Source organism: Gymnogyps californianus, chromosome 2, assembly GCF_018139145.2.
Source record: "Gymnogyps californianus isolate 813 chromosome 2, ASM1813914v2, whole genome shotgun sequence".
NCBI lineage: Eukaryota > Metazoa > Chordata > Aves > Accipitriformes > Cathartidae > Gymnogyps > Gymnogyps californianus.
Genome location: NC_059472.1, coordinates 113,328,697 through 113,340,724, shown reverse-complemented (window position 1 = coordinate 113,340,724; position 12,028 = coordinate 113,328,697). Strand labels below are relative to the sequence as shown.

The 12,028-nt window shown below is 39.1% G+C and overlaps 2 protein-coding genes across 8 annotated transcripts in view; both read left to right on the top strand.

Moving 5' to 3' along the window:
- NT5C3A (5'-nucleotidase, cytosolic IIIA) overlaps positions 1 to 6,684 on the top strand; it is a 29,666-nt gene extending 22,982 nt beyond the window's left edge. For 5 of the 7 annotated variants that reach the window (XM_050915823.1, XM_050915824.1, XM_050915825.1 and 2 more), the window contains 8 exons: positions 991 to 1,089; positions 1,544 to 1,613; positions 2,321 to 2,367; positions 2,756 to 2,841; positions 3,102 to 3,191; positions 4,480 to 4,642; positions 5,108 to 5,308; positions 6,072 to 6,684. In XM_050915823.1, the coding sequence (XP_050771780.1) occupies positions 991 to 1,089; positions 1,544 to 1,613; positions 2,321 to 2,367; positions 2,756 to 2,841; positions 3,102 to 3,191; positions 4,480 to 4,642; positions 5,108 to 5,308; positions 6,072 to 6,173 (858 nt within the window). In that variant the 3' untranslated portion in view covers positions 6,174 to 6,684. The remainder of the gene's footprint in view (positions 1 to 990; positions 1,090 to 1,543; positions 1,614 to 2,320; positions 2,368 to 2,755; positions 2,842 to 3,101; positions 3,192 to 4,479; positions 4,643 to 5,107; positions 5,309 to 6,071) is intronic. The other 2 variants (XM_050915827.1, XM_050915829.1) reach the window with 2 other exon arrangements.
- The window catches only part of LSM5 (LSM5 homolog, U6 small nuclear RNA and mRNA degradation associated), a 756,742-nt gene that overhangs the window by 600,241 nt on the left and 144,473 nt on the right, over positions 1 to 12,028 (top strand). The window lies entirely within an intron of this gene.

Below are 12,028 nucleotides of genomic sequence, written 5' to 3'. Positions count from 1 at the left end.
TTAGCTCGTTGCAGCAAAGATTACATGCTAGGTATAAGAAAAGGAAAGCTGAATAATCAGAATGTGAAAAATGTAATTCCTAGCACTTCATCACCTCTGAAGAATGCCCATGTAGACAGATTGCAAATGTCTGATGCCTTTGCTTTAGAAAGAGTCCATACATGATTATAAAGGAAGGAAATACATACTAAATTGGCAAATTTCTGTCAATAAGTAGTTCTTTTACCATTTCTGCAAGGCTGAAGAGAAACTTTTAGAGTAAGCAAAGGCTTAGGGGGAAGGGTGTTGTTTGGGGAGGGGTGGGGTTTTTGTGGGTTTTTTTCTTCTTTTTTGCCAAATTCAGCATTTATCATAATATTCAAGAAATATTCTTCATTCAAAAGGAATATGTGGTGTGATAGCATGTGTTATTTCAAAAGCATGCAGTAAAATAGGTAGTGGAAAATGATTGATGGACTGGCTAAGGAGCAGGAATTACCATACGTCCTTGTTGTATTGGAATACTCGGTTGACACATACAGCATTCTCAACAAAACAACAGGTGTCTAAAATCAGCCTGTCTTCTTTATGTATGTTGAAACTTTAAGGGCATCTTAATTGCACAAAGAGCTAGTTTTAAGGTTCCCCCTCTCCCAGTGACATACTTGAACCACAAGGTGAACCCATATGTCCTATTCTATACATCTCCCTTATTTCCTACAAATACAGTTATCTTTTCTGTGAGTGTCAGCTTATTGAATAATTTGATATTAGGAAAGGAAATTAAAACAGCTGTTGAATGCAAACAGAACTGTATGCAGTCATCAGTTAATACATCCAAAGTATTCTCTGTTTCTTCTTACTCTTAACTTGCCTTCCTGTCCTGAGCATGTCTTGATGTCACATGAAACTGTTTATGAATGCAAAGCTTCCAATCTGATGGATAGCAGGTATTGCCTAGTAAGTTTTCCTCTGTAAGTACATTTCTGTCTTTGTTCTTACTCTTTATAGATGCCAGAATTTCAGAAGAAGACTGTCCATATTAAGGACCCAGGGAGAGTAGAGGAGATTATTTGTGGCCTCATCAAAGGTGGAGCTGCCAAACTTCAGGTAAAGATAGTAGAAGGTGTAACCGGTTCGGAATGAAAGCAATCACGTGATTGTTGCTCTATGCCAAAAAATCTTAAGAATATATATATAAAAAAAACAGAAGTCAGCCTTCAAGAAATCGCCAAAACTTAGACATCTGTTAACTCTTTTAATAGCCCTTGTTGATTCAACTGTAATTCAGCCAGACACTAGTTCAGTAAATGATATAAACATATAAGCTTAGTAATTTCAGGAAATATTCTGACCAAAGGAATTAGAAAAACAGTTTTGTTAGGAAAAAAGTTATTCTTATGGGATATTCTAGCTTACATTACAATAGTTCAATAGAATAGGGAGATTTCTGTGATGCACGCTAATCAGCTGCAACTATTGTTAATCATTCAGAATTTCTAGCCATTCTTTATTTTGTCCCTCCGTGTTGTAAGACAGTTTTGCTTTTTCTTTCCTTAAATAGATTATTACAGATTTTGATATGACATTAAGTAGATTTTCCTACAATGGAAAAAGATGTCCAACTTGTCATAGTGAGTACTTTTTTTTTTTTTTTAATACAGATTGGTTTGTTCACTCCTTTTACTTTTTCCTAGATTTTAATTTTCTATCCAATTTATTCCCTAATATGTGAGATTTTATATTGACTTGTTACCTAACCTGTACATCCTAATGAAGAAGTATTCTAGTGACTGTCTATATGTGGGTTTATGTCTATATATTTTAATCACAATCTGTGTGAATTAAAATCAGATAACTTGTCATTCACAATTAAAACATTAAGTTCGGAACTATAAGATGTCCGTGGCTAGATATGGTAGGGTTGACTTTTATTTTTTAAAAGCCTGTAATAGTCCTGACACCTGAAAGAACCAGATAGTAAACTCCTTAGAATTCTTGACATTTTTATCCTGTAGCCTTTTAGAACAAACAAAGAGAATCCATTTACTAATGAAGTGGGAATCCTAAAACACATAGGATGCCTCATGATTTCAGAAACAGTTAAATCTCAAGAAGCAGATAAGAGAGCTTGTAATTGACCTTTTAATTCAGAGATGAGGGGAAGGACATCTTCATGCTTATGAAGAAAAATGTGCCTTTTACTGGTTGCTGGTAAGAAAAGTTCTGAGGAAACATAGTGGTATGTCATCAAACGTTGTCATCTATGCCATTTACAGTGTTGTAGAGCAAAGTAAAAGAAATATACCAACTTAACACTTTTTTTTTTTCACCCCCCCAGACATCATTGATAACTCTAAGCTCATCACAGAGGAATGTCGGAAAAAGGTAAACAAAACCTGCTAGCTGTTGGTTTGTTGTACAGACAACTCTTATTATACTGTGTGTTGAATTACGCAGCATGACAAGACAAGGGATACTTTCAAATCCTTAAAGCTCTCTGAGCTTTCTCACTGACTGCAAGACATCCCATCACTAATAAAGTGAACAGAAATATTTGTATTCTCAATAGTACCATGTAGTTCAGTTTAACAGCATCCACTTTTTCTTCTTAGATATATATACAAGCTAACTCTTTGTTCAAAGCACATTTCAGATTCCATTTTGTCTAAATAATGTAATCAGAATGAAGAAAGTTATTTTGATTGGTTAGATCAAATACCAAGTGTTATTTTATAAAAATACATTAAACATCTGGTGGTTTTTTTCCCTTCAGTTATTGCAGCTGAAAGAAACCTATTATGCTATTGAAATTGATCCAGCTCTCACTATTGAAGAAAAATATCCATATATGGTAGAATGGTAAGAGACACCTCCCATCTTCAAATTGTACTAAGATTAGATTTAATAAGTTTTTAAAAGCCAATTAATGGCCATAATTAGCTTTTAGCTAACGCATTAACTGAATTAATGTCTTTTGAGTGTTGTGCAACAACTGGTTTTGCTTTGCTGTTAACTTGAATGAGCAAGAATTAACCATACAGGATGCTTTTCATCATGAGATTTAATGAACGGTGAATCTTAATAAGTCGATTTCGACCCATTTTTTGTTTATATTTTAGGTATAATAAATCTCATGCACTACTCATTGAGCAAGGCTTACAAAAGGATAAGTTTGCAGAAATTGTGAGGGAGTCTGATGTTATGCTGAAGTAAGTTCCTTTTGATTTGAACAATACTGTTTCAGAGTGTTTTCTGTAGATTCTCACTGGGTCTTGGGCGTGGGGGGAAACAACCCACATTCCTGAGAATGTGACACCTTAATCTTGGAACATAGTGAGCTCTTCATGCTCCCACTTTATTGATATGTTGTAGCTAAATGCCTACAATGATCACACTGTATAAACTAGAGATCTGAAACTTTTTTTTTTTTAGTCCCTACAAGTCTCTACAAGCTTCATTTCTGTAGACTTTCATCCTCTTAAATTGCACTGGTGACACTTGTTTTTAAGGGAATGTAGAGTTCAACTTTGTTCCTTTGAAAAGTGTTCCCTATAATAGTTTTATCTGAGATAAAAATGCAGCAACTTGAGGAATGTTTCATACGTTGTATTAAATATTGTTCTTCTTCTATGGCTAAAGGCAAGTTTAAAAGGCAGTAAAATCCTTGCTTGAAACACGCTGTGGCTCCCATCTCTTTTAAAGTTCTGCAGAATTGTCTGTAAATTTTGGACTACTGAAACAGGATGTTAGAACTTAACTTGTGGAAGTGTTTGTTTATCATACTGACTAAATTCTTCTCTTTCGCAAAACAGACAAGCACACTGTCTCTGCCTGTTTGAAAGCCTAAGTCCATGTGGGTTGAATCTTCATTCGCAGGCTAAAATTCCCTCAAAAACTTTCATAATAATTTTTTAAAAAATGTAAAATTCTATCAAGCAATGTCTGTGTGGAGAAGGTGTATAGAGATAATATTATCTTGTTCCTGGAATACTATACATAGTTTTGATTGGGTACTGAAAACTAAAAAACTTTCAGGAAAGAGCGACGATAAACGTTTTCAGGATTTAAAAACAAAAAAAAAAATTGTTTAATGGTAATAACCCTATAGAAAGTCAAATATTTAAGCAAGGAAGATTGAAAGGAGATGTACAGCCTGATAGTAGCTAGAGAGAGTTCTACTAGTTGCTTGCTTGTTCTGGGGTGTTTGGGGAGGGGGAAGTGTTTTTAAATCTTTAAAACATGATTAGATGGTTTAGGGGAGAAAATTATACAGACCAAGACCAAACAGCTTGATGCAGCAGTTTCTTGCTAGAACTATGTGCCTTGTGTTAGGCTGATGGTTCTTGCTAACCTGAAAAGGTGAGGTAAAAGAAATAAAGTTAAATGCTCAGGGAAAATTAATTTTCTTTTCCAAAGATGATGTGAATGTGTTCTGAAAACTCGGACTTTTCTTGGCTTTATTTGAGATTTGATTTGTATTTACATTCTGTGTTGCAGAGAAGGATATGAGAACTTCTTTGATAAACTCAGTGAACATAATATTCCTGTGTTCATATTTTCTGCTGGGATTGGGGACATTCTTGAGGAAGTTATCCACCAAGCTGGGGTCTACCATTCTAATGTCAAAGTGGTTTCCAATTTCATGGATTTTGATGAAAATGTACGTATGACATAACATGTTCTTATCAAACATGACTGTTTGTGGTATTTGGTAGCTATTTATATCTACTACAAGACGAACATTTTAATGCAACAGATGTAGCCATCTACCTTGCCATACAGAAAATGAGAACTGCATACTCAGCACTCTCTCAGGCAAAAAACAAGCAATGGATAACAGTTCAAACACTGTTAGTGTGGTGTGACTAAGACACCATTCATTTCCTTTAATGACAACCTCACACTCAGCCCAGTACAGCACTACTCCTCCAAGCAGGGAGGATTGCTGTCTGTCTAGTCTTAACAATGCTATTACAGTCATTACACTATTTAACAGTAATTTATCTTGTTCATCATTAGAGATTACATAGCTCAATGTTAGTTCAACAGTAATATCACCTATTTCATTCTAGATTCTATCTTGTCTATATGATACTAGAAATAACTTCAGTGGGTTTTTTAACAGGGAATATTAAAAGGATTTAAAGGAGAATTGATTCATGTTTACAACAAACATGATGGTGCCTTGAAGAATACAGAGTACTTCAAACAACTAAAAGACAACAGTAATATCATACTGCTGGGTGATTCTCAAGGAGACTTGAGTATGGCAGATGGAGTAGCAAATGTTGAACACATTCTTAAGATCGGCTATCTCAATGATAAAGTAAGTAGCCTTATATAACCTTGTAAACTTTGAGTGAAACATTGTGAGTTAGAAACAGGTTCATTATAATAAGCTTCAGATATCAAACCAAGTGTTTGGCCCATATTTGTTTTGAGATTTCAAACATTTTTCATGGATTTCTTGCCTCGAGTTTTTTTTCTAAACCATAAGCTACAAAAACGCAAATGTAGATTGCTTTGGTTTTTCTACTGAACTACTTCCGAAAAGTTATTCTGTTGAGAAGTAAAATTCAGAGGCTAGAGAAATTAATTCTCTTAAATTCCTGTGGCTCCTTCCCCTCCTTTCAATACCTGATTGATAATTGAGCAAAATTATAATCTTCCAAATAACAAATTTAGGCAGTGTCTCCTCTGTTTTTGTTTTGTTTTGGGTTTTTTTGAGGCGACACAGAACTGATTGTTTGCTAAGTTATAATGCACATCCGTTTGCATTCAGGAGAGAGAAAACTTCAGTTTTCTATTCCCCTCAGCCTTTCTGCCTTTCAGGAAGCTGAAGAAGTAGTTTTTCTTTCAGTATCTTTATGTGTGAGATCCTGGAATAAACGTGAGGATCCTGGAATGCGCACACAGTTATGTCAGGCCACCCCTGCTCTGTCATCCTGTGGAATTCACTCATAGGAGCGATACATGGCTCATTCCTTGAATTTGGTGGAAAGACTGGGCAATATTTTAATGACAAAAAGTCTTTCAATAATTAATTCTATAACTAAGCGGGTCTTTGTCTTTATCCCTTCTGCAATTAGGTAGATGAGCTTTTGGAAAAATATATGGACTCTTATGATATTGTCTTGGTGAAAGATGAATCCCTGGAAGTTGCCAACTCCATCCTACAGAAAATCCTGTAAATTGCAGTCTCAAGTCACTCCATTCCTTCCAGGAGACAACTGGACAGAAGAGCACACGTGTGCTATCTTAGATGTGTTTATTAGTCATTTACAGAACTGTTTAATTTAATTTAAAACTCTTCATTTTGGTATTTTGAAATATATACGGTATCCATTGTCAACTAGAAGCTCCTTTTACTGCTCTTATGCTGTTCTTTATTGTCTCACACTCCTGTTATAACTAGATTTAAATTGGATTTATAGATGTGATAAACTGCTGCTGATGGGATACTATGGTTTTTTAATCAGGCATTTCAGAGGAGCATTTTAGAAAATGTGGCTATTTTGTAAAATTGAAGATGTAAACATTCTGTGAATAAGCAGCATGCACGTTTGTGTTGCCTTTTCTTCTTTCAAAGAAGATATTTCAGTCTCAACTGTACTTTGAAGGATCTTACTCATATGCTACAGACTTTCACAGAAGTTTTTCATACATATATTTTTCTTCAGTAAAAATGCTTTATTCACCCAATTCAAGCAAAGCGTTTCTTCTTAATAGAGTTTTGTATCATTACAAAATATTCTATATCTTTACTGTTTCTTTATCCTCTGTGGAATGGGAAGAATGTTTTAATTTAGTGTATCTGAGGTAAAGTTTCTCATCTTTGTAACAACAGATAGTTTCACAAGCTAATAGTACACAGCTGTAACTTCAGCCCCTTTTCAGATCTTATTTTGTGTACTACTCCACTTCTACCCTGCTGTTTCATGTCAAAGCTAGCATGGTTCGTCTAAAATAATTTCTCTTGGAATTCTCAATGAGCTGCTCCAGGCACAGAAAATCAAAACAAAGCTAGATCTTAATCTTTGATTTTAAAAGCAGACTTAGCCATCTTGCAAAATCAAGTTTTCTTGTTACCAGCCCCATGCCTCAGAAGCACTTAAGGAACACCTCTCCAGACTGGCTTTAGGTCACACTCCCACTCTCTGCGAGTTGTAAGCTCAAGTATCAGTACAGCATCTAGCTCTTCTAGCTTTGTTATGCAAGTCCTCTCTGTTTAAACACCTACTGAATCTTCATAGAATCATACAGTAGTTTGGGTTGGAAGGGACCTTTAAAGGTCATCTAGTCCAACCCCCCTGCAGTGAGCAGGGACATCTTCAACTAGATCAGGTTGCTCAGAGCCCCATCCAACCTGACCTTGAACGTTTCCAGGGATGGGGCGTGTACAACCTCTCTGGGCAACCTGTTCCAGTGTTTCACCACCCTCATTGTAAAAAATTTCTTTAGAAAGTATTTCCCCTGTACTGAACACATTACAGTACCTCTCAGCATCACGTAGAGAATGATACAGCTTAATACAGCCACAGCTTTGGAAGCTTACTCTGATATGTTGCAGGAGAAGTTAAAGACAGTAGTGTGATCCTGATCCTAAGAGGTCTCAGCTGTACTAGCTCTATTCATTAATAAAATAGAGGCAATCATACAACTTCCCTAACGTGCAATACAGTCATTGTTCACCTTTGCTTTGTTTTATACACAGCAGGAACTGTGCCATCTTCCATTCCCTGAGGAATTCTAATGAAAATATGGGAAAGCCTAGGTCTGCATTCTCTCCCACCAACAATTAATACACATCTCATGAAATGGCCTCTTTCCGTCCAGCCTCTGGTCTATTATCGAAATTCTGACTTGGTAGCACCAGTCACATTTTTTTCCAAATCAGCAGACTTACGTCTGTTACCACACCTGCTGGAACTTTTCCAAGAAGGCAAGATGGGAGGTAGTTTCCTTATCCCACCTCTGCATCCTCTGCAGTAAACTGGAATTAAATCATCCCCGTATTTTGAATGCATGGCAGAGGCTTGATGCACAATGTGAGGTAGTGTGAGCATCCTTTCATAATCACATCGCACATGCTGTGCCGGCAGGGAACTGCTGAGCACAGGGACCTTTCCAAAATTCCAGCCTGCATCTTAACAGGCAGAGACTGTTTCAGGGATGATGTCCTTCTTGTATACAATCTACAGTCATGTAATTCCCTACTCCTGGCACAGGGGCAGCTAGATCCCCAGAAGTGGGAGCCTTAGAAGCTGTCCGTTTGAGCAGAAAACCACTTAAACCTTAAGACAACCGAGGAGAGGATACCGTCTTAGCTGCCTTCCATTTGAGAGCCATGACTCAGGCAGCGGCAGACTGGAAGAGCTGAAAGTGCCCTGGCAGTGCTAGTGACAGGAGGAGATGGGAGCAGCAGCTGCCTCAGCCCTGGCCTGCCAAGAGCCTGTCAGCCAAAGCCAGAAGACAGGGAGAGCTTGAAAGCAGTACTGACAGCTGCTGAGTCAGTGGCATCAAGAGACCTGCTAGTCACCCTCTCTTTCATACACACGGACACAAAACCAAGTGCCCAGCAGCAGCGAGTGCTGCAGTTGATGTGTGACTGACAGGAGCAAAGACTGGCCAAGTGGGAGATGCTGCACAGAACAGGCTGAAGGTGAGAAGGACTTGTGGCAGTGGGGCCGAGCAGGGGAGATGCTGGGAGCTGCAGGGTGAGCAGCTGCCTGGGGTGGAAGGAGTCACAGGCAAGGGCAGCAGGCAGGGGTGTAGCAGATCCCCTTGGAGCAGCCACGGACAGAGCAGCTTTATACAAGTCGTCACAGAAGAGCAGGAGGAAGTGTATTAGGACATGCCAACCATAGTGGGACAGGACAGGCTTGCAGGCGACCTGAACACCCAGCCAGGAGGGGCAGGAAGGATGTTCCCCAATGCACAAGGTACACACTTTCTCCCTTTCCTCTCCTGCTTGGATGTGCCATTGAGCTAACCTTCACGCCCAGTCCCTGTGGCCCCCCTCCCTTCCCCCCCATTTGCCTGCGCCAGGGTGGGGGGCAGGATGGTCGTATTGCAAAACTGCAAGGGAGGGAGCAGCCTTCTGCGCAGTCATCTTCTGCCAACACTATGGTTTCAGCACCGCCGGCAAGATAAGCAGGGCGATGTTATGTATGACTCCCCACAGGACATCAGCGTGAGCTCCCTGCTCAGCAGCGTGGTCTGCACCACCCTGGGCATGGCAAAGTTCTTAGGGAATGCTGCAGAGTTTCCAGCGGAGGTCAGCAGACACGATTTCTTTAACAGTATACATTTTGGGTTTTAGGCACCTACAGAATTTACGTTAGCTGAGCTAATGTCAAGGTTTTAGGGGGGTAGGGTTGGTGGTTCTTGGTTTTGGCGTTTTTTGAAACAAGCAATCATGCTGGCTCTTTTGTCATAGCTGCCAAATAAAAGTCCGAAAGGCAAAGGCCTTCTGAAAAACACCAAGGTCTTTGGATGTGCTGCTTACTCAACCAATCTCCAGTTGCAAGGGGCTAATTACCAGGCGTTACTCCCAAAGTTTACACTGGGACAAAATTTTCCGTTTACAGGTGGGTTACCTTTGGAATACAGATAACAGTTAAAATTTAGGGTATGTGAAAAGCTCCACAACACAGGATCATTCTGGCTACGAGCATAACGGATTTCCCTGGCCATCCCAGCATCGGTGAAAAGGAGGGGGCAATTCTGGTCTCTCTCTGTGTAGTGTTTCTGAGAGACAGGACTGCCCCATGTTCTCATCCAACTTGCCTCAGGATTTCACATAAACTCATTGATCCTCCCTCCAGAATTTCTCATCAGCCTCACCCAACCCTACAGGAAGCAAGCCATCACTCCTTCAGCGTGGTGAGGATCTCATTGTTCAACCCACTCACAATTTAAAAAAAAAAAAACAAAACACCAAAAACCACACCACCACCAAAAAAAAAAAACCACCAAAACCGTATAGAAAAGCACATGCAGAGCTATATGGAAAAGGATTAGGCAGCATCTTTAAAAGCAGTGACCAAAACAGATCTCCAACCACATCTTAATCCGAGTTACTGAAATTAGTATTCAGCCTGCCTAGAGCCCAAACATATCAGAAGTGATCACTTGATGGTTTCCCAACTACACGGACACTTAAAACTCTTTGCCTTGGTAGAGGATTTCAGCTCAACCAACCATCTCTCAAGCATTACATAATGAAGATTTTCCAATCTCGCCTCCAAGCAGATGGACAGTGAATGCTCGGTCACCAAACGTTCAGCGCACAGTGACAATCACTTAAAGAAAAGGATTCTTACCCTTCCACGAGGAGGCAGGTAAGTTAAGATCTCCAGCGCACTTTTCTCCTCCTATCATTAAATCCTGTCAGTCTCAGATTCTGCATTAAGGGTCTGCCAGAGCAGTGAACCTTTGCTAGGACGTAAGGGCAACTAAGCCACGTTGCAATCATCTGCTAGAACCCATTTCCTGTACAAAGGGTATCTGCACACACAAAATAATTTGCTTCTTGAAATGCCATACGTATAGCTTTCTAGAAAAAGCAGTTACATGATCAACCTGAACCAGGAGGTCTGATTTAAAAAAACCTACATAGTGCTGTACAGATCATCAATATCCTTTCATCATCTCACATCCCACTGCCAGCTGTAACTCCTGCTTATATGGTAGTTAAGGGAACACACAAGATGCATTTTTAGATATCCTCCACTTTTTCAAAATCCCATCTTTTTGTCGCCAGTGTGTTGGCTAGAAGAATTGATACTATCAGTTGCCTCTCCACAACCATGAACAAAATTAACTGCAAACAAAATTAACACTGCAGCTATAGGTTAAACCATCCTTCTCCAGCAAGTCTGATTCTTGTAATTGCTGTCCAGATTCTGCATTCATTTTTAGGAAAGAGATACTATTCACAGTATATCTTTCTAAATCAAATTTCTAACCAGAAACATTTTGCAACTCTCAAAGTATATTTCATTTATGATTCAGTTTGGAAAGAAAGGTATCATACATTTCCCAGACCATTTTCCCATAGCCAAAAGAGTGTATCTAAAGTTTAAAGCAAGGAATAAGCAGCAAAGTTAAGTGAATTTGTTACTTATTTTTTTCCCTCTACTCACAATATCCGTTCTGTCTGTAGCACATGTCCAAGGTCAAGTATTTGGGACCTTTATTTAGCTAAAAATGTTTCCTCCTCCTGAGTGGGTGTCGCAGCCAGCTCAAATGTCCTCTTACTGTCAAACACACACTAATAGTCCTGAACTGAGCCAAAAACTGGCACCAAATACTAGCTAAATATGCCATTTTTAAGCTTAAAGGAAAATCTAAATATTTTTTGACACAGAAAAAAATATTTGAGTTCAACAACTGCAAACTCTGATTTAAGTATAATTTCTGAATATACTTGGAACAGGCAGAGTTATACAGCAGAAAGTATCGCTGTCAAATTAGGACAGAAAAATCACACAGAAAAAATATTTATAAATACCTGGATTTTTCTAGGTACACACCTGTGTTCCTTTTCTCTTCCACTGAGCCTCTGACAATCCGGTAGGTAATTGCCAACCTTGACTGCGGGCAGCTTCCTTTCATCAGCCAGCTGCCTAACAGGAGTCAGCTGCCCAGCTCTGAGAACAGCACCTCGCTGTTCCATTAGAGGAGTGGCAGCAGTCTGATTTCTGGAGAGTCTCTCACTAGCTAAACCATCCATTTTCATCCGGCTATTAATGACCCTTAAAGAGTCATCATCTATTTTTCTAAATAAGTTATATCTCAGTTAAGTATGTAAGGAAGTATCTAAATAGATATTTTCTGCATAAAAAAATTATTTTACACTTTGAGGTAGAAATTATTTCCCTTATATCCATATCCACCACAGGCCACCCTCGCTAACGGGATGGTGACGTAGAGGGATTGATTTATCACTGGAGGCTCAGGGGCTGTGCTGAGCTCTCCCAGTCCATACCAGCACAATTTCACTTCCCAGCCAGCTCCCCCTGCCCCCAGGCTCTGGTTTGGT